This window comes from Pocillopora damicornis, chromosome 8, assembly GCF_964200805.1.
Source record: "Pocillopora damicornis chromosome 8, jaPocDami1.2, whole genome shotgun sequence".
In the NCBI taxonomy this organism is placed as follows: Eukaryota; Metazoa; Cnidaria; class Anthozoa; order Scleractinia; family Pocilloporidae; genus Pocillopora; species Pocillopora damicornis.
The window spans coordinates 11,761,783-11,784,064 of NC_142677.1; the positions used below are offsets into that span (position 1 = coordinate 11,761,783).

General features: G+C 38.4%; 2 protein-coding genes, 1 non-coding gene and 1 pseudogene across 6 annotated transcripts; all 4 read right to left on the reverse strand.

Moving 5' to 3' along the window:
• Window positions 1-697: 697 nt before the first annotated feature.
• LOC149041381 (uncharacterized) lies at window positions 698-4,445 on the reverse strand. Of its 3 annotated transcripts, none has more exons than XM_089181132.1 (3): window positions 4,271-4,445; window positions 4,080-4,186; window positions 698-2,558 (listed from the first exon to the last, which is right to left on the reverse strand). In XM_089181132.1, exons 1-3 carry the CDS (start codon window positions 4,315-4,317, stop codon window positions 1,198-1,200), a joined length of 1,515 nt encoding a protein of 504 aa, XP_089037258.1. In that variant the 5' UTR covers window positions 4,318-4,445; the 3' UTR covers window positions 698-1,197. The 3 variants fall into 3 exon arrangements, with proteins under 3 accessions (XP_089037258.1, XP_089037259.1, XP_089037257.1); XM_089181133.1 differs by having other exon boundaries at window positions 4,080-4,177; window positions 4,271-4,442; XM_089181131.1 differs by lacking the exon at window positions 4,271-4,445 and having other exon boundaries at window positions 4,080-4,244.
• Window positions 4,446-6,031: 1,586 nt separating this feature from the next.
• On the reverse strand, window positions 6,032-10,461 carry LOC113682497 (pancreatic secretory granule membrane major glycoprotein GP2). Of its 2 annotated transcripts, none has more exons than XM_089181138.1 (6): window positions 10,386-10,461; window positions 10,231-10,273; window positions 8,746-8,919; window positions 8,314-8,430; window positions 7,173-7,387; window positions 6,032-6,382 (listed from the first exon to the last, which is right to left on the reverse strand). In XM_089181138.1, exons 3-6 carry the CDS (start codon window positions 8,912-8,914, stop codon window positions 6,239-6,241), a joined length of 645 nt encoding a protein of 214 aa, XP_089037264.1. In that variant the 5' UTR covers window positions 8,915-8,919; window positions 10,231-10,273; window positions 10,386-10,461; the 3' UTR covers window positions 6,032-6,238. The 2 variants fall into 2 exon arrangements, with proteins under 2 accessions (XP_089037264.1, XP_089037265.1); XM_089181139.1 differs by having other exon boundaries at window positions 8,746-8,939; window positions 10,386-10,432.
• Window positions 10,462-10,834: 373 nt separating this feature from the next.
• LOC149041382 (uncharacterized) lies at window positions 10,835-12,095 on the reverse strand (annotated as a pseudogene).
• Window positions 12,096-17,970: 5,875 nt separating this feature from the next.
• LOC113682521 (uncharacterized) lies at window positions 17,971-22,250 on the reverse strand. The gene is made up of 3 exons (XR_016179418.1): window positions 21,305-22,250; window positions 21,114-21,220; window positions 17,971-19,583 (listed from the first exon to the last, which is right to left on the reverse strand). It is a non-coding gene; the product is annotated as an uncharacterized LOC113682521 (transcript).
• Between the last annotated feature and the right edge of the window lie 32 nt (window positions 22,251-22,282).

The window sequence follows — 22,282 nt, forward strand, 5'->3', positions numbered from 1 at the left end:
CGTGACAATCATAAGTCAAAATAATCATTACGTCATCTCTCTTGAGTATCATTTGACTTTTAAATTGCACGGTTTTATCTGTTTTGCATAAGTTTTCGCTTTCTAGTGAAATTCAATGGCTGAAGAAAAACAGTAACACAAAAATGGTGCAAGAATATATTTTAAAGATCGAGTGAAGACTCTGTTCAGGATAGTGACTAAAATGTTGAAATATGCCAGAAAAAAAATATCAAGGATACTGTTGTGTAAAATTATGCATCTCGATCACTCTAATAAATTTCCGGCTAAGCTGCAGAATACCCTGCCACTCATTTACATGTCAGTGAATAAGAAGAGAGTCTATTGTGTTATGCCTCGATCTATCCCGACACAGGTAAATGTGGTGGACCAAAGTGGCAGGGTATTCTGCAGTTGCTCAAAATTTCCATCTTAAACTCTGGCGGAAGAAATTCTTGATATTTCAAATAATCTTTCAGTTGGATGGAAGGTAAGGAAAGCAATACAAGAGATATAAATCAAACCTACTGATCTGAAGTCTGTATCATTCATGCTGATAGACTCTTTTATGGTCTCCTGAAATAGCTTGCAGTGCGCGCAGGCGTTTAATTAGAGCGAGGTAACGTTATCAGGGGGAAGGGGGCGGGGAAAGGCGAAAAGACAAAAAAACAAAAAACAACGAAAGTTTTATTCATTCCCCTTTGGTACAAATTTATTTCTATCCCCAGCCTTCCGCTGTCCTTAAAATAAAATATGGCGACTGTAATTTTTGCGAAGAAAACACTGAACACTCGCTCGCCTGAAAATTACGCCTACTCTGCTTGCTACTCCTGAAATAAAATAAGTTTGAATTAGTTATATGTGTATTGGCTACACTAGAGATATCAGTGACATGTATGAATCCTTATTGGAAGGTATCGTCAAATAAGATGATGGTTGGTTCCTTATCAGGTACCATATCAACCCCCGTAAAGTGCCTTTACTGCAAAGAAATTTATTGGCGAAAAATACCTTAAATAAAATATCGATGAAAAGCACGCCACCAAATTTTAAATGAGACGAAATTATAGCACATCGACTTGGTAATTTATGTCAGCCAGTACAAGATGTCTCAAGTGCTGCAAAGAACTTGTATACTGATGTTAGAGCGTGAACGGTTAACTTTTACAACTTTTCTGATAATGTGTGCAAGTACATAGTTTAATAAGGTGGAATGTCTAGTTTGTATACTGGATAGTTGTACAGATCTTTGATTTTCTGGTCGATGTCCCTTGTTTCGTATGATGGAGTACCTCCCCTCGCTTGCAGCTTCACAGTCGTCGAAGTCCCATGATACACGTTGTCTTTGTACACATGATGTTGAGACGGATTACCATTGGTCAGCCAAATGCATCTGTACTTAGTCGGGTTACTGAACCCAACGATCTCAAATACGTTAGCAGAGTACTTGATATTCTCATCCTTTCCAACCGAGTGGGGCTCATAATAGCTTAAACTGCTTTCTCGTCTGCCTGGTCTCGTTCGCTGTACCAGGTGATTTCCATAGACGATCACGTTCTTGAGACCATCATGAAGACAGGCCTTGCGTTTTCTGTGTGAATACAACAAAATGCCTGTGTCGTCGACGTAATTACGAGCAAGCCAAAGATTTTTTCCATTTCGAACTTTGATACCACCTGATGGATTCGCAGGCCAACCTCTGACATAATTGCTTTTCACTTCCATGTTATCAAACCCTTTCAGGTACATGGCGTGGTCTCTATGCTTTCCGGTATTGGGACTTCCGTTGAATATATTTTCCGCTATTTTCATTTTTCTGTCACACTGGTCATAAAGACAACTTTTAAAGTAGCCTTGGTCAGATTTAAGATTGTAACGAGTCTTCAGGAACTCTAATTTCTGTTTTTGATCTCGCCAATGGGATACTGGCTCAACTTTGGAAGACAACCACTCTAGTTTACTTAGCTCAAGTCCACATACGTTGTCAATTACCCAAACGCTCAAAGTACTTCTAAATCTGGAAGCAACTCCATATGCACCTGAATCACGTAAAAAGACGTTTTTGTAAACACGACTGTTTCCAAGCTCCATCATCACCAGTTGCCGTTTCCGTCCGTTGCTTGCAGTTGGACTTACCGATGAAAAGAATACACAGCTCTCTATTGTAATGTCACCTGTAGATGATGGCCCTTTAGTTTGACCATCAAATACTACAAGAATTCCGTCGAAATACAGATTTTTCAGTGAAACACGCTTTACTGGTGAAGCATTCTGTATTTCTATGGCATATGGAATCGACGCCTTGATAACTGCAATACCACTCTGGGTTCCATGCAATTCCACTGAGCCACTTACAGTAATATCACTGCTGACCAGGTACTCACCACGAGGGAAAAAAACCTTGTTGTTTGTGGAACCTGCAACGTGTTTAACGATGGCCTGAATGGCCGATGTGTCGTCAGTTTTTCCATCTCCAACAGCAGCAGTTAAGGAACCTCCGGGTTGCTTCACGTTGGTCATTCCAGCAGGTACGTTATCTGATCCTGTCAGATAGTTGGGAGCTGGAAGGACAAGGAGAAGGGAGGTCGTTAACAAAGGTCCTTTTTATCTAAAAAAATCACCATATAGTTGCCAAGTGACTCGATCGTGTCAGGCAGAGCTGAATCATGAAATGCTACGTCACAGGTATGCGATCAATGACACGGACTCAAGTGCACGAGGTTCATTATTCAGAGAAATTTGCGGGGAAAAAAGGGGCTGGCATTTAAAACCCAGGTATTTTCCTATTTCCAGTGTTTTAAAGACGAAAATGAATTTTGGAAATTTAAAGGGGGCGTACAAAGATTCTAGAGATTCTAAAGGAAAGCAACAAGGGAAGCAACGCCTTGAAGAAACAGAATGGAAAATCAAGCATGGAAACGACTCAAAATATCGCATGCCCAGAAGTTATTCAGCTCTGTCATCTTGTCATTGACTGACGGCAATAAAAGCAATCGCGTTACTCCAACACAGCGGTCCATCGTCAGGCATGCTCAGAGAGAAATTTTGTAGGAAAATGTAAGAGACAATCACTGTTACACGCAATTACTGAAAATGAGTTGGAATACTCATATGGATCCGGAAAACAAAAGGTGGGAAATGAAAAGTTTGAGACTTTTCCTGTTCATTCACCATTTTGTTTTGGAATTTTTGAAACACCGTGACCATCCAATTTGCAATGAGGTTCTTTGGCCTGAATCTAATATATCGTGTGGTCTAGTTTCAATGCTCTCACACACCTAAACGTCTGTCCGCTGTGTTGATCACATTACACCTCCGAAAATGTATCCGTTCCTCGAAAACCGCAGAGAGAACTTACCTTGGACTCAACCTTATTAGCAATAGGCAATAAGCTCAAGTAGTTACGGGTGACCCTTTGCCCTCCCGACTATTCGGAAAGGTTCGCGTACCGACCATTATCGCACCAAATAGCGAAGCTAGGATTACAATCGACGTATAACACTATTGACGGTTCGTCCATGACATTTCGTCGGACCGCAATTGTCTGCTTAATTTAGTTGGAAATACAGTAAAAAAATTATTCCCCTTTTTCCTTAGCAAATACATGAAGGCATTCAGAAAACAAAGAATTAGCTCAGAAATGGATAACGATAAAGAGTAACTACTCACTTCGGTTGGAGTTCACTACATCTAGTGCACAATATTTCATGAAACGCTGTTGTATTTTCCAAAATTATTCCAAGTTTTACGAAAGTAGCGTTAGATTTCCTTTTCCTAAAAGTGCTGAAATTTTAGAACCTTTGGTCATCAAACGACCAAGTTTCTTGAACTTGAAAACAAACTCAGTAAAAATGAGTAAAATTCACGCTATTTCAATTGGCATGTAACCATAAAAAAAGAATGAATGATCGACTTCTCTCCAGGCCATATTATTCGTTGGCGAATCTTCATCTTTAACCTCAATTTTTTACCAACTAGACACAAATACCGTACTTTGTAAACTCCGGCAGTTTTTGATGATGTTCGTATCATCCTTTTCAGGTTAGTAACGTAGTAACAAAACATTCCTTGTTTGACCTTACTTGTTTGCTTTTTTATTACGCTCTGCCGCGCTTTATTGTGATGAATGGGCGTTTTCTGTCCCAGATTGTGTTTCCCAGAATGCTTTCCAGCAACGCTTCTAACCATCCTCCGGTGAAAAGAAATCAAGATTGCATCAGGATCATACGGGTTTTTGTTCATGTTTTAAAATATTATTTCTTTTAACACTTACCTAAGAGCGAAGATGATGCTTACAAACAGAACTAACCCTCTGATCATAATGAAACGCTTATTAAGAAACACTTTTCAAACTGAAAATCACTGACTCCAATATTCAAAACGTTATAATGCCAGCCACTGAGATAAAGATGATGCAAACCTGAATTAAGATGACAACTGGATTAGCTCAGTCCGTTAAGTCAATCATGAGTTGGCCATGATCTAATTTAATCAAACTGTCTTCTTTTTCTTTTTTTTTCCATACTTCTCTTTTGAATGTCAAAGTAGTTTCGAGAAGTTGTCACAGTATCTTAAAAAATTCTCTTAAAAGTAATACTTCAGTGAATCGTAGTTTGATAAAAGGGATAATTCTTTCAGTGGCAGATTTAAGTGACGATGATACAATTACAGTTGTCACAATTTCGGCTCTTATGAGATTTTACCTGTGATAGAACGCTCTACTACTCATTTAGACATTTCAGTACTTGTTTTAAATAAGATTATAGGAGGTTATAACAGGTGCATTTAGGTTCTGTAGTGTTATTGTGTTATATGTCACTGATTTGCTTTTCGACCATTTCACGCGTGGACAAATTGTGTGTTACCTCATTTACTCCAAAGTTTAAAGATGTGTTAAAGCTGTTTTGCTAAACACAGTTAAAAACTTTTTACTCCATAGAATCTGCTTATCCCTTCTTTTTCGACTTCAAATTGAACACATTGCAAATGAAACCTATAAAAAATTCATTCATTAAGTCCTTTATCTCTGATTTTTGTTCAGTTAAATTCAGTTTCACTAAACATGTTTTGCTGATATGAATAGGGTATGTGATTCTTTTTTCATCGAATATTATAACACCAAAATGTTTCGGGTTTAATTCAGTTCCGTACATCATAGCTAGACGATTAGCAGATGTGAGATATGTGAGATATTTCTCTTCCATCGGGTCATTTGAAGAGTCCAGAGACCTTGAAGTGATGTGCCCATATATCAGTGCATTGCTAATAGAAATATTTCGAACTGTCTTATTTTCACAAAATGCGACTTAAACTTTGATCATTGAACTCGACCACACCGTTTTTAGTGACAATGATGAACAATTATTTGTCGAAAGTGAAATGAATGTTGTTGAATAATCCTCGAGATAAATTCTTTTGTAAATTCGTATTGTTGTTGAAACCATCCTATAAATACAGAAAGCTTTGCTCATATTTTGTTACAATGGTTTGATTACTCGGAGATAAGCAGCTAGTTCCACAAGTATTTATACAGCAGCCAAAACTTCATGCCTTACTTCTGCAAAACGCCAAACTTAGTGGCATCTTTTGTTCTCCTTCGAGCTGAATTTTCTTCTATTGCGTTACACCGTTCGTCGTTCGCTCGTAATTTCACTCCCTTCCACTGACTGAGGGCCTAAAAAAGGCTATCAAAGGAAGATGTCCTTTTGCTACTCGTACATAAAACCTTTATTACAGGAAATGGCAATAAACTTATGAGTCGCTGATGATGAAAGAACACTCCATGACCCGGTAGTTAACTCTGTTAAGCCGTTTTTCAATTGCCGAGTACTTTTATTAAATACTATCTCCAGATAAAAGCCCAAACATACCATCTATATTCACTTTTTTTTTACTTTATTTTTGCATTATGACCCCGGTTGAGCAAAGATGACTGCGAACACCTGAAGCCCTAATGCTGAAAAGACACCTCCTTATTTCGTTTTGAAATTTAATTAGAGGATTGTCGTGATTCCCGAACACTTTTATTGCAGACTTTTCCCGCGCCAATAATGAATTCTTTATTTCTCTTTTCAATCATTCAAGTCTACATTACAGAAAGAACTTATGCTACCAGCTGATATCAAGTACTAAGGCTGATATAAGTATACGTCCCCTTTCCCCTGTAAAGTTTTAGTAAATCTGATTGTAAGGTTCAGCGGTAAACGTGTGACGTGCTTCAGTTTTAATTGCCCATCATCCTTTAGTCACTGCCACAATAACGGAGTTGGCAAGTGGGCGTTTTCACCAGTTTGTAGATAAAGAACGAGTCGCAGTTTAGTACTTCAATGTTGGCTTGCCATTTACAACTGTTGCCATCCCAGTTGAAACAAACTTGTCTGGATACCTAAACCAAAAAACATTAGAATTGAAAAGATAAATAAATGTATACTCATCACAAATATAGTCTTATGTTAGAATTAGGATATGTGTTATGCTGTGTCATAATTAGTAAAAAAAAATTTTTAGAAAGAAGCCGATTGAAAACACTCAAGTTTTATTTCTCTTATATAACGTCATAAAGCCTGTGTTCTCACTAGTACAGAAATGTACGAAGAGGAGCTCTGTTTAGCAGCCCTTATGTAAATTTTATTTTTGCCTTTGAGGAAGTTGTGTGTTGCGAACTTTCTTCGGTAAATATCTGTACTTACAAACGTTTTCGCTGACACGCGATTGGTTCAAATGTGGCGCGTGGTCGAATATGCCCTTCCCCCGGTGAAACAATGCGATGAAAGTCTTCCTTAAAGAGTTGATTTTAGTTGGAGAGTGTTTAAGGATAAATTTGTTTGTGAAAGGAATAATTTGATTGTTATTGAAGTCGCGGTGGAAAGTCAGCATCTGTTTTCAATGTGATCGTTTTGTTCGGCGCACAGCAATAGAGAAAAAAGAGAAAGAGAGAATAAATGCTTTCATTTGGCTTATAAATGAGTGGACTTATATATCCTTCGGCATCATCTGTTATCCGATGTCCACAACTTTCTTAAAGCTTCGCTCTTCGAAAATCATTCGCTTCTCGGAACAAATAATGTCCATGGCAAAATATCCGAGAATAATTTCGCGCCAAACAGAGGCTAATGTTCATTTATATGAATTACCCAGAAAAAAAAATTTTGTTGTAAGAAATGTGATCAGTTCACCTTTCCCTCAGCAACGGATGGATGTTGTCCATTCAGCCACCCCGGTGCATGCGTGCCACACATGTTTTTATTCGGTGATGACTCTGGCATCTTTGAGCCTGCGGCTCCGGTGAAGCGGTACCACGCTTCTTCCATGTTGTTGTCACATGCTGCATTGCCCATACCGTAGGTATTCTTCCTGTCAGCGCTTTCCAGAACTTTGTAGCCTTCACACTCTATTTTGCAATATGGCAAAAACAGAGCTGAAAAACGTCTGCGCGTGTCCCAGACTCACTTGTCGATCCATAGCAACAGTGAACATTTATTAAAATAGCGGGAATTTTTAAAAAAAAAAAAACCTGTAATATCCACTTTTTAGTTAAAAGGCTGAAGACCACTCAGCACGCATATCAACATCATGGAGGCTCAACGTACAAAAGATAAATACATTTTTGTAAATGAAAACATTTTTTGTGCCCCTGTCAAAGGACCCTTGGTAGAGAAATTAAAAGTTTAATATTGCTACCTGAATTATTTAAACTTGGGCAAAAAACAGCGTCGCTTAACAATTTTTTCCAATGTTATCATAATGTCACTATGGTTTTATATTTGAGTCCGCAAAAATTCGTGACGAGCGGAGACGTTTTTCAGCAATTTGATTGGATATTTAGATACTTAGCAATCATGTCTAGGTGGAGAAAAACAATCTGGAATTCGTGGTAACCGTCGAGTATTGACAAGAATTTTGTTGGTTGGGGATGGAGATGCCTCTATGAGGATCTGTGATGACTTGCGATGGCTCAAATTGATAAAAATGGGGAGGGAGAAGACCAGCGGAACCTGCCTTGGGCCAATAGTTGTTCTGGGTAATTTAAGACAGCCAAAAATATAGATATAAAAATATACAAAGACAAACATGGTTTGAGGTATTGACTGAAAAAAAAATGTTCCGAAGGGGAACGAAAATTATTTGGAGTTAGTTGGAAGCTCGGCTTTGGTTAACAAGGATGCACGAGTTACAGGGGGTGAAAAAAATCATCAAATGAATAACAAAAGTCCTAGAGTTTAATTTTGGTTCAAGTTAATGACGCATTCGAGTTAGCGAGGGTTCGAGTCATCATGGACTTTTTGAAACGTAGTTCGGAATCTACTAGAAATGTACCTGGAGCCAGTGGAGGGGGGTTTGTTGGGGGGTTTGTCGGCGGTTCTTTCTTCAGCTCTTCAATCTCTCCCTCTACAGCAGTAAGCCGCTCTTTTAGTTCAGAGATCATCGAGCAAGCTGAAAATAAATTACGCAAATAGTCTATGAATCGCTTTAGTGAAGCTAAGCGTTAATTATAAGAGCAACTAAATGGAAAACTTATTTTCAATTTTCAATAAGCCGCCGAGAAGTAAAATTACACAGCTAATTCGTTGTCAACGTTGTCCTAATTAGGAAGAACAGGTTTTTTTTATACCTAATTTTATTTCTAAACCTGCGTTGTCGTGAAAAGCCTAAAAAAAACAATCTTAGTCGCTATTTCTTTCAGAGGGTTTTTTTTTTAAATACAGAGGGTCACAAGTTTATTATTAGGTATTCATTGTTAAATTTTACCCTCTTTGCATTCTCCTAGTTCCTCCATGCTCTTCTCCAGCTCCTTCACCCTGTTCGATAGTTTCGAAAATTTTCCTCCTCCTTTCCCTCCAAGTACAGGTTTTGCCTCTTCCATCAGAGTAACCAACAACAGGAAAACCAGAAATGCAGATATTCGTCGGGTAGACATTTCCGCTGTCAGATTGTGACAGGTACTCGTAAAAATAAAGTTTCAAAGTTTGTTTGGAAGCCTTTTAAGCCACCCTTGTCATTACGCAAATGAAAATGTTTCGGTGTAGCATCTCGCTTTAATTTGCATCACCTCTATTTTAACTACCATTTACTCGCTCAAAAATTGTTCAATTTACAGAAGATCTTGCCGTATTTACAGCCCTAATCATTCGGGTTCTTTCAGAAACAATTTCGTTAAGTTTCAAAAAAAAAAAAAATATGTTATTTATCGGTTAAGGGTCGGTCCGTAAGTTGGTGTTTTAAAAGCGGCACAATTCAAAGCAGTGCTGTTAGTAGTTTGCCCCGCTTGTTTATCCCAGCAGCAATGAGCAAAACAATGGATTAGCCTTGGTAATTTCATTCTTTAGAATTTTCCTCCACGGTACAATTTTGAAATTTGGCATGTCGGCACCGAATGGGGCGAAGACTTCACAGTGGGGATACTAAATAATAGTCCTGTTTTTCATGGTTCATTGTTTAGAAGTATTATGCTTGTGAGAAGTGGAACTATTCCATAGTAACTCTTTAAATTAGTCGTATTTCATTTTAATGATAAGCAAAAACAAGGGAGGATTATTTTGATGTTTGAACTTAAAAATGTTTAAGAAGAGTACCAAGGTCGTGTTTTTTGTAGAAATTCATGGAGCATCCTCGCCGATTTCAATTCATTGGCCTTTTACTGTGCAAAATTATGGAATTATGCATGGTGCAAAAGAAAATAATGGAACCAATTATTTTTGTCAGTATGGTATTATTATATGTGCGCATCGGGTGAACATCAGCTAAAGACTTCAAACTAAAAACCTCGGCCATCGAGCACTATTGAATGAATTTTTCTTCTTTAAAAGGAGCGTACTTCTGAGTTTTACAACTATTCCTTATAAAAAATAGAGAGTAAACAGTTGCGTCAAAGTTGATGGTCATTCAGGAAGAAAATACTCGTCAGTTTGATAGCTCTATTCCATATGATCAAACACACTATGGAATGTAAAAGAAAGGCGAAATATTAAGAATTCACTGTTTTAACTATTTTTTTTTTCAATTTTCTACTTTCAGAGTAACTGTGGACTGAAAAAGCCAAATCACACGGCAAACTAACTTGACTCAGACTGATCGTGAAGTGCTTTACATTCCAACTAAAAATAGAAATCCTTCGAAATATGGCAGAGCTTTTAATTATTTACTTCATAATTACTGCGCATGAAGATATAAACGGTATACACGACCGATAAAACAGCCTGCGTGCGTATACAACCTGCCTGTGCGTATACATACCTGAAATGATCTTGGTCAATCTGTTAGTATTCAATACTCAAACCTATCACAAAATGAAAGACGCGATGTTAAAATTGACCGAAATCTGTAGTGTTACACATTGATTATGGACTGAAAAAGTTAGTTAATAAGAGGAAACAATTATAAATAACAACCTCTGGTCCTCGGCTGATCAAAGGAATCCTCCAAAGACAAATTGCCAGCCTCGAGTAAGGAGAACGGTTTTGCTCTGTAAGCGGGCGTTGGCCATGAAACGTTTCATCGTCTTATTGGTTGCGTATGATGTCAAGACCGCGGTGATAGGGTAGAATGAAATAACAAATTTTGTACTGACAGTGAAATAATAATCAGTGCACAAGAGATTATAGTTTTTAATCTCTTGGTGTGTAATATCGTTTAATAATTTTTGCGGTCTTTCCTTCTTTGTGCATGTTTTGGAAGTATTAATTTACTTCCTATTATGATGGAAACCAATTCCAATTACGGTATTGGTTTAGCCTAAAATCAGGTTCGTTACGAATGTATATTTTCAACTCAAAAATAGCAATTTCCGAATTTGATGATGTCCTGGAGCCCCAGCGGCGTATTTTATTAGCAAAACCTTTCATTTGAATGAATACAACAGAATGCTTGTGTCGTCGACGTAATTACGAGCAAGCCAAAGATTTTTTCCATTTCGATACCACCTGATGGACTCGCAAGCCAACCTCTGACGTAATCGCTTTTCACTTCCAGGTTTTATCAAACCCTTTCAGGGACATGGGGTGGTCTCTGTCTTCCGGTATTGGGACTTTCGCTGAATATATTTTCCACACACGTTGCCAATTGAGAGCAAAACGCTCAAAGTACTTCTAAATCTGGAAGCAACTCCTATGTACTTGAATCACGTAAAAAGACGTTTTTGTAAACGCGACTGTTTCCAAGCTCCATCATCGCTTCTGCCTATTGCTTGCAGTTGGACTTGTCGATGAAAAAGTACACAACTCTTTATTATAATATCACATAAAGATGATGGCCCTTTAGTTTGACTATCAAATACTACACGAATTCCGTCGAGATACAGATACTTCAGTGAAACATTGTGTATTTTTATGGCTTACAGAACCGAAGCCTTGATGACTGCAATACCACTCTGGTTTCCATGCAATTCCACTAAGCCACTTGTAGCAATATCATCGCTGACCAGGTAGTCACCACAAGGGAAGAAAACCTTGCTGTTTGTGGAACCTGCGACGTGTTTAACGATGGCCTGAATAGCAGATATGTCGTATATTTTTCCAACTCCAACAGCGGCAATTAAGGAACCTCCGGGTTGTTTCACGTTGGTTGTTCCAGCAGGTATGTTATCTGATCCTGTCAGATTGTTTGGAGCTGGAAGAACAAGGAGAAGGGAGGTCGTTAACAAAGGTCCTTCCAATTTAAAAGATTTACCGTATAGTTGCTAAGTGACTGGATTGTGCCAGACAGAGCTGAATAACGAAATGCTACGTCACAGGTTTGCGATCAATAACGCGGGCTCAAGCGCACAGGGTTCAAGATTCAGCGAAATTTGCGGAGAAAAAAGGGGCTGGCACTTAAAACCCAGGCTATTTCCAGTGTTTTTAAGGAGAAAATGAATTTTTGGAATTTTTTTCAGGGGGTGTACAAAGATTTTAGAGGTTGTTCTGTAAAAGGAAGGCAACAGGGGAAGCAAACGCCTACAAGCAACAGAATGGAAAATCAAGCATGCAGACGACTCAAAATTGGTTTTGCCCATCGAAGCTTAGCGCATGCGCAGACCTTATTCAGCTCTGTCATCTTTTCATTGATTGACCGTCAACACATGTAATCGCGTTACTCCAACACAGCGTACCATCGTCGGGCATGCTCTGAGAGATCAATTTTGGCCGGCTGCGCGACAATTTCCCGCGCAAAATTTTGCAGGAAAATATAAGAGACAACCACTGTTACACGCAAGTACTGAAAATGACTTGGACTACCCATATGGATCCGCAAAGAAAAACCTACGTTGGGAAATGGAGAATTTAACACTTTTCCTGTTCATGTATCATTTTGTTTTGAATTTTTAAAACGCCATAACCATCTAATTTGCGCTGAGGTTCTTTGGCCTGAAAGTAATAAATCGAGTGGCCTCGTTTCAATGTTCCCACACACGCAGACGTCTGACTGCTGTGTTAATCATATTATCACTCCGAAAATGTATCCGTGCCTCGAAAACCGCATACAGAATTTACTGTAGACTCAACCATATTAACAATAGGCAGTAATAAGCTCTAGTAGTTACCCTCGACTCATCGGAAAGGTTCGCGCACCGACCATCATCGCAGCAAGTAGCGAAGTTAGGAATACAATCGACGCACAACACTATCTGTAAGATCCAAGTGTAACATTTTTTTCTATTATTCGTTCTTGCGTAATTTGTTTTTCCTTTGCGTACGCAAATTAGTTTATACTTCTTTTTCGTCCATTTGCTTAGTCTTTTTTTTTTTGGCGTTAATTTAGGTGTTTATTCCTTTCTGTCAGTTTTCGCGCCCTCGTTAGCGTTTCTGTGCTGTTTCATCTTCATTAGCGCCTTTCTAAGTTTCTATAGTTTTATTTTCCGCATGTTCTAGCGTATTTTTCATATCGTAGTTTTGCAGTACCGTTTGGGCAGTTCATTTTGGTCCGCGCTTAGCGCAGTTCTGTTTAGTTTCTTGCAAGTCTCTTCGCGTTATTCGCAGTCCGCTTTACAGCAGTTTTCTCTGGCCGAAACAATGTAAGTGTACTTCACAGTCCTCGTTTTGCAGTTTTGTTATTTCCTTACTCTAATTTACCTTAGTCGCAACTTGTAACTCTTTTGCTTTTTTTACCGTTTTAGTTTCAACCCACGCTGTTTGTATGCACACTCTTTGTACCAAGCACGTCGGCTACAATAAATCTTCATTAGAATTTGGTTTGTGGTGTTGTTATTAAAGGCCAGGAGACTTACACGCTTATTGCAGTTTCACTATCCACGGTCAATCGATAACATTTAGTCGAACCGCAAGTGTCTGCCCAATTTAGCTGGAAAAATAGCACAAAATGATTCCGCTTTTTCCTTGGCGAATAAATGAAGACTTTCAGGAAACAGAGAAATAGCTCAGAAATGAATGACGACAAAGAGTTCAGTTCGGTTGCAATTCACTTCATCTAATGCACGGTATTTCATAAAACGCTGTTGTATTTTGCAAAATAATTCAAACTTTTACGAAAGTAGCTTTAGATTTCCTTTTCTCGTTTCACAAAATTTGGCACTTTTGGTCATCAAAAGACCAAGTTTTTTGAACCGGATGACAATCTCTCTAATAACCTAGAATTCCGTCGGAAGCATACCCAGTAAAAGTAAGTAAAATGCATACTATTTCAGTTGGCATATAACTATAAAAAAGAAAGAATGAATGATCGACTTCTTTCCGGGTCAAATTATTGGTTGGCAAATCTTCATCTTTAACCTCAATTTTTACCAACTTCAGACACAAATACTGTACTTTATCACATAAACTGCGGTGTTATACAAGGATTTCCAGCCCTAAGAAAAGCCGTAACAACCCACGTGAAAAAATATCGTATTCTTTCACGTGTGCTGATATAGCCAATCAGCTGCTGATACGTCACTCACCTTTAACGCCACGCGGTCAGGTTGATGAATGAATGGCAAAGCCTCCACGATTCTCAATACCATAGTTAGTAGAGGAGACTGGTTATGAAAGTCGGCGAGCTTCAGAGACCGATGTCTTTGTTTTGATTTTTGCCTTGTCACGTGATCGCGACAGTGCACATTTATCAAACGATCATGGCGTCCGTCGAGTAGTTTCTTATTAGTTGTGCGATATGTGTTAGGTTTCTCCGTAATTTTCATCAGTTTATGGTTGTCATTTTGCAAGAAATATAAAAGATATGCCAGGGGCTAATTGCTCAGTATTTGGCTGTGGTTCGTGCAGAAGAATGAAGGGAATTGGTATTTGGAAGTTGCCTGTGGCAAAAGACGAATCTCATGGAACATGGTGAGACGAATGGCTTGGTGAGATAAAAAAGACAAGAGAAATTGATCATAACTTCAGGGAACAGTTGAAGAGCGATAGAATATATACCTGTGAGTATATGTCAATACAAGCTGTTTGTCGGAGCTTTCTCGAATTAGGGCGGCTAAAACACTAAAATTCCGTATCGGTCTATTTATAAAATCCGGCAGTTTTTGATGATGTTCGTATTATGCTCTTCAGGTTAGTAACGTAGTAACAAAACATTTCCAGTTTGACCTTATTTGTTTTCTTTTTTACTACGCTCTGCCGCGCTTTATTGTGATGAATTGGCGTTTTCTGTCCCATTTTCTGTTTCCCAAAATGCTTTCCGGCAACACTTCCATCCATCCTCCGGTGAAAAGAAATCAAGATTGCGCCAGGATCACACAGGTTTTGTTCATGTTTTAAAATATTATTTCTTTTAAGACTTACCTTGGAGCGAAGATGATGCTTACAAACAGAACTACTCCTCTGATCATGTTGAAACGCTTATTGAGAACACTTTTCAAAAACTCGCTGAATCCAGTGAAGAGGAGTTCTTTTATGAAGCAAGAGTCAGAACAAAACTTTTTAATGTCAGCCACTGAGGTAAAGATGATGTAAACCTGCATCAAGATGACGACTGGATTAGCTCAGTTTGTCAAGCCATGATCTCATTCAATCAAACTGTTTTTTCTTCCACACTTCTCTTATGAATGTCAAAGCAGTTTTGCGAAGTTGTCTACTGACTCTTAAATCTCTTAAAAGTAATAAGTGATGGTAGTTTGATAAAGGGGATAATTCTTTCAGTAGCAGATTTAAGCGATGATGATGCAATTACAATGGTTTCAATTTCGGCTCTTAAGGTAGAACGCTCTACTTCTCATTTAGACATTTATTTGTTTTAAATAAGATTACAGGAAGTTATAACAGCTGCATTTTGGTTCTGTAGTGCTATACTGTGTCATCTGTCACCGATTTGCTTTTCGGCCATTCACACGTGGACAAATTGTGTGTTACATCATTGACACCAAACTTTAAAGATGTGTTACAGCTGTTTTGCTGAACACGTTTGAAAATTGTACTATCCATGGAATCTGCTTAACCGTTGTTTTTCGACTTGTAATTAAAGACATTGGAAATGAAAATTAATGACTTCTTGAAATCTATGGAAAATTCAGTTATTCAGTACATTGTCTTTGATTTTCGTTCAGTTAAACCTGGTTTTATTAAACATGTTATACTGGTGTGACTAGGGTATGTGATTCTTTTTTTTTATCGGATATTATAGCACCAAAATGTTTCGGGTTAACCCAGTACTGCACATCATAGCTAGACGATTAGCAGAAGTGAGATATACAGAGATGTTTCTCTTCCATCGGGTGGTTTGAAGAGTCCAGAGACCTTAAAGTGATGTGCTCGTATACCAATGCGCTGCTAAAGGAGATTCAAACTCTTCGTCTTATTTTTACAAAATGCGACTTAAACTTTAATCATTGAACTCGACCATACCGTTTTTAGTAACAATGATTACCAATTACTTGCCGAAAGCGAAATGAATATTGTTGATTAATCCTCGAGATAAATTCTTCTGCAAATTCGTTTTGTTGTTGAAGCCATCCTATAAATACAGAAAGCTTTGCTCATATTTTGTTACAATGGTTTGATTACTCGGAGATAAGCAGCCAGTTTCCACAAGTATTTATATAGCAGCCAAAACTTCATACTTTACTTTTGAAATTTAAAGAGTTACATCAAATTAACCAAGTAGCATCTTTTGTGCTCTTCGGAGTTGAATTTCTCTTATTACGTTAATCACGTCTTTGGTAATATTATCCTGAATACGCCAGGCAGCGGGGTTAGACTGTTGCCCTGATAACCACAACCGCCGTTCGTCGTTCGCCCGCAATTTCACTCCCTTCCACTGACTGAGGACCTAAAAGAGGCTATCGAAGGAAGATGTCCTTTTGCTACTCGTACATAAAACCTTTATCACAGGAAATGGCAATAAACTTTTGAGTTGCTGATAATAAAAGAACACCCCAATACCCGGTAGCTCAGTTAACTCTATTAAGCCGTTTTTCAATCGCGCCGAGCACCTTTATCAAATACTACCTCCAAATAAAAGCCCACATATACCATCTATATTTACTTTTTTCAGCTTTTTTCCAACCTTTTTTTTTTTTTGGCATCATCACCCCAGTTGAGCAAAGATGACTGCGAACTCCTGAAGCCCTAATTCTGAAAAGACACCTCAACATCCCGTACTGAAACTTATCGCGGGATGGTCGTGATTCCCAAACACTTTTACTGCACACTTTTTCCGCACATCTACCATGGACCAATAATGAATTATTTATTTTCCTTTTTAATAATTCAAGTCCACATTACAGAAAGAACTTCTGCTACCGGCTGATATCAAGTACTAAGGCTGATATCAGTATATTTCCCCAGAGACAGTAAATGCATTCATTTGGCTTAGAGATGTACGCGTATATGTATCCTTCGGCATCATCTGTTATCCGAAGCCCACAGCTTTCCTAAAGCTTCGCTCTTCGAAAGTCATTCGCTTCTCGGAAAAAATAATGTTCGTGGGCAAGTATCCGAGAATAATTTTGCGCTAAACAGAGGTTAGTGTTCATATATATGAATTACCCAGAAAAAAAACTTTATTGTTGTGAGAATTGTGATCAGTGCACCTTTCCCTCGGCAATGGATGGATGTCGTCCATTCAGCCACCCTGGTGCATGCATGCCACACATCTTTTCATTTGGCGGTACCACGCTTCTTCTATTTTGTCGTCACATGCAATGCCGCCCAAAGCGTAGGTATTCTTCCTATCAGCGCTGTCCAGAACTTTGTAGCCTTCACACTCTAGTTTGCAATATGGCAAAAACAGAGCTGAAAAACGTATGCGCGTGCCCCAGACTCACTTGTCAATCCATAGTAACAATGTACATTTATTACAATGGCGGGAATTTTTTAAAAAAAACCTGTAATATCCACCTTTTAGTTAAAACGCTGAAGACCACTCAGCGCGTATGTCAACATCGTGGAGGCTCAACGTACACAAGATAAATTCATTTTTGTGAATGAAAACATTTTTTGTGCCCCTGTCAAAGGACCGTTGGTAGCGAAACTACCGTTCAGGATAGTGACTAAAATATTAAAATATGCCTGAAAAAATATCAAGGATACAGTAATTTAAAATTATGCTCCTCGATCACTCTAAGAAATTTCCGGCTAAGCTGCAGAATACCCTGCCACTCATTTACCTGTCATTGAATAAGAACAACGTTTATTGTGTTATGCATCGATCTTCACATCCTCCCGACAGATTTAAATGAGGTGGACAAAAGTGACAGGGTATTCTGCAGTTGCTCAAAATTTCCATCATAAATTCTTGATATTTAAGATAATCTTTCAGTTGGATAGGGATTAAGGAAAGAAATACAAGAGATATAAATCAAACCTACTGATTTGAAGTCTGTATCAGTCAGACTGATAGACTCTTTTATGATCTCCTAAAATAGCTTGCAGTGCGCGCAGGCGTCTAATTAGGGCGAGGTAACGTTATCGGGGGGGAAGGGAGCAGGGAAAAACGAAAAGACAAAAAGAAACAAAGAAAGCAAAATTCACTCCCCCTTGGTACAAGTTTATTTCTATCCCCAGCCTTCTGCAGTCCTTAAAATTAAAGATGGCTACTGTAATTTTCGCTAAGAAAACACTGAGCACTCGCTCACCAAAATTACGCCCACTTTTCTGCAAAGAAATTTATTGGGGAAAAATACCTTTATAATTATCGATGAAAAGCACGCCACCAAATGTTAAATAAGACGAAATTACAGCACAACGACTCTGTAATTTATATCAGGCAGTGTAAGATGTCTTTAGCGCTGTAGAGAACATGCATACTGATGTTAGAGTGTAAATTGTTAATCTTTGCAACTATTCTGATAATGTGTGCAAGTATATAGTTTAATAAGGTGGAATGTCCAGTTTATATACTGGATATTTGTACAGATCTTTGAGTTTTTGGTCGATGCCCTTTGTCTCGTATGATGGAGTACCTCCGTCCGCTTGCAGCTTCACAGTCGTCGAAGTCCCATGATACACGTTGTCTTTGTACACATGATGTTGAGACGGATTACCATTGGTCAGCCAAATGCAACTGTACTTAGTCGGGTTACTGAACCCAACGATCTCAAATACGTTAGCAGAGTACTTGATATTCTCATCCTTTCCAACCGAGTGGGGCTCATAATAGCTTAAACTACTTTCTCGTCTGCCTGGTTTTGTTCGTTGTACGAGATGATTTCCGTAGATGATCACGTTCTTGAGACCATCATGAAGACAGGCCTGGCGTTTTCTGTGTGAATACAACAAAATGCCTGTGTCGTCGACGTAATTACGAGCAAGCCAAAGATTTTTTCCATTTCGAACTTTGATACCACCTGATGGATTTGTAGGCCAACCTCTGACATAATTGCTTTTCACTTCCATGTTATCAAACCCTTTCAGGTACATGGCGTGGTCTCTGTGTCTTCCGGTATTGGGACTTCCGTTGAATATATTTTCCGCTATTTTCATTTTTTTGTCGCACTGGTCATAAAGACAACTTTTAAAGTAGCCTTGGTCAGATTTAAGATTGTAACGAGTCTTCAGGAACTCTAATTTCTGTTTTTGATCTCGCCAATGGGATACTGGCTCAACTTTGGAAGACAACCACTAATTTACTTAGCTCAAGTCCACATACGTTGTCAATTACCCAAACGCTCAAAGTACTTCTAAATCTGGAAGCAACTCCATATGCACCTGAATCACGTAAAAAGACGTTTTTGTAAACACGGCTGTTTCCAAGCTCCATCATCATCAGTTGTCGTTTCCGTCCGTTGCTTGCAGTTGGACTTGCCGATGAAAAGAATACACAGCTCTCTATTGTAATGTCACCTGTAGATGATGGCCCTTTAGTTTGACCATCAAATACTACAAGAATTCCGTCCAGATACAGATACTTCAGTGAAACACGCTTTACTGGTGAAGCATTCTGTATTTCTATGGCATATGGAATCGACGCCTTGATGACTACAATACCACTCTGGGTTCCATGCAATTCCACTGAGCCACTTATAGTAATATCACTGCTGACCAGGTACTCACCACGAGGGAAAAAAACCTTGTGGAACCTGCAACGTGTTTAACGATGGCCTGAATGGCCGATGTGTCGTCAGTTTTTCCATCTCCAACAGCAGCAGTTAAGGAACCTCCGGGTTGCTTCACGTTGGTCATTCCAGCAAGTACGTTATCTAGCTGATCCTGTCAGATAGTTGGGAGCTGGAAGGACAAGGAGAAGGGAGGTCCTTAACAAAGGTCCTTTTCATCTAAAAAAATCACCGTATAGTTGCCAAGTGACTCGATCGTGTCAGGCAGAGCTGAATCATGAAATGCTACGTCACAGGTATGCGATCAATGACACGGACTCAAGCGCACGAGGTTCATTATTCAGAGAAATTTGCGGGGAAAAAAGGGGCTGGCATTTAAAACCCAGGTATTTTCCTATTTCCAGTGTTTTAAAGAAGAAAATGAATTTTGGAAATTTAAAGGGGGCGTACAAAGATTCTAGAGTTTTTTTTTTTAAAGGAAAGCCACAAGGGAAGCAACGCCTTGAAGAAACAGAATGGAAAATCAAGCATGGAAACGGCTCAAAATATCGCATGCCCAGAAGTTATTCAGCTCTGTCATCTTGTTATTGACTGACGGCAATAAAAGCAATCGCATTACTCCAACACAGCGGTCCATCGTCTGGCATACTCGGAGAGAAATTTTGCAGGAAAATGTAAGAGACAATCACTGTTACACGCAATTACTGAAAATGAGTTGGAATACTCATATGGATCCGGAAAGCAAAAGGTGGGAAATGAAAAGTTTGAGACTTTTCCTGTTCATTCACCATTTTGTTTTGGTATTTTTAAAACACCGTGACCATCCAATTTGCAATGAGGTTCTTTGGCCTGAATCTAATATATTGTGTGGTCTAGTTTCAATGCTCTCACACACCCAAACGTCTGTCCGCTGTGTTGATCACATTACACCTCCGAAAATGTATCCGTTCCTCGAAAACCGCAGAGAGAACTTACCTTGGACTCAACCTTATAAGCAATAGGCAGTAATAAGCTCAAGTAGTTACGGGTGACCCTTTGCCCTCCCGACTATTCGGAAAGGTTCGCGTACCGACCATTATCGCAGCAAATAGCGAAGCTAGGATTACAATCGACGTATAACACTATTGACGGTTCGTCCATGACATTTCGTCGGACCGCAATTGTCTGCCTAATTTAGCTGGAAATACAGTAAAAAAATTATTCCCCTTTTTCCTTAGCAAATACATGAAAGCATTCAGAAAACAAAGAATTAGCTCAGAAATGGATAACGATAAAGAGTAACTACTCACTTCGGTTGGAGTTCACTACATCTAGTGCACAATATTTCATGAAACGCTGTTGTATTTTTCAAAATTATTCAAAGTTTTACGAAAGTAGCGTTAGATTTCCTATTCCTAAAAGTGCTGAAATTTTAGCACCTTTGGTCATCAAACGACCAAGTTTCTTGAACTCGAAAACAAACTCAGTAAAAATGAGTAAAATTCACACTATTTCAATTGGCATGTAACCATAAAAAAAGAATGAATGATCGACTTCTCTCCAGGCCATATTATTCGTTGGCGAATCTTCATCTTTAACCTCAATTTTTTACCAACTAGACACAAATACCGTACTTTATAAACTCCGGCAGTTTTTAATGATGTTCGTATCATCCTTTTCAGGTTAGTAACGTAGTAACAAAACATTCCTTGTTTGAACTTACTTGTTTGCTTTTTTATTGCGCTCTGCCGCGCTTTATTATGATGAATGGGCGTTTTCTGTCCCAGATTGTGTTTCCCAGAATGCTTTCCAGCAACGCTTCTAACCATCCTCCGGTGAAAAGAAATCAAGATTGCATCAGGATCATACGGGTTTTTGTTCATGTTTTAAAATATTATTTCTTTTAACACTTACCTAAGAGCGAAGATGATGCTTACAAACAGAACTAACCCTCTGATCATAATGAAACGCTTATTAAGAAACACTTTTCAAACTGAAAATCACCGACTCCAATATTCAAAACGTTATAATGCCAGCCACTGAGATAAAAATGATGCAAACCTGAATTAAGATGACAACTGGATTAGCTCAGTCCGTTAAGTCAATCATGAGTTGGCCATGATCTAATTTAATCAAACTGTCTTCTTTTTCTTTTTTTTTCCATACTTCTCTTTTGAATGTCAAAGTAGTTTCGAGAAGTTGTCACAGTATCTTAAAAAATTCTCTTAAAAGTAATACTTCAGTGAATCGTAGTTTGATAAAAGGGATAATTCTTTCAGTGGCAGATTTAAGTGACGATGATACAATTACAGTTGTCACAATTTCGGCTCTTATGAGATTTTACCTGTGATAGAACGCTCTACTACTCATTTAGACATTTCAGTACTTGTTTTAAATAAGATTATAGGAGGTTATAACAGGTGCATTTAGGTTCTGTAGTGTTATTGTGTTATATGTCACTGATTTGCTTTTCGACCATTTCACGCGTGGACAAATTGTGTGTTACCTCATTTACTCCAAAGTTTAAAGATGTGTTAAAGCTGTTTTGCTAAACACAGTTAAAAACTTTTTACTCCATAGAATCTGCTTATCCCTTCTTTTTCGACTTCAAATTGAACACATTGCAAATGAAACCTATGAAAAATTTAGTCATTAAGTCCTCTATCTCTGATTTTTGTTCAGTTAAATTCAGTTTCACTAAACATGTTTTGCTGATATGAATAGGGTATGTGATTCTTTTTTCATCGAATATTATAACACCAAAATGTTTCGGGTTTAATTCAGTTCCGTACATCATAGCTAGACGATTAGCAGATGTGAGATATGTGAGATATTTCTCTTCCATCGGGTTGTTTGAAGAGTCCAGAGACCTTGAAGTGATGTGCCCATATA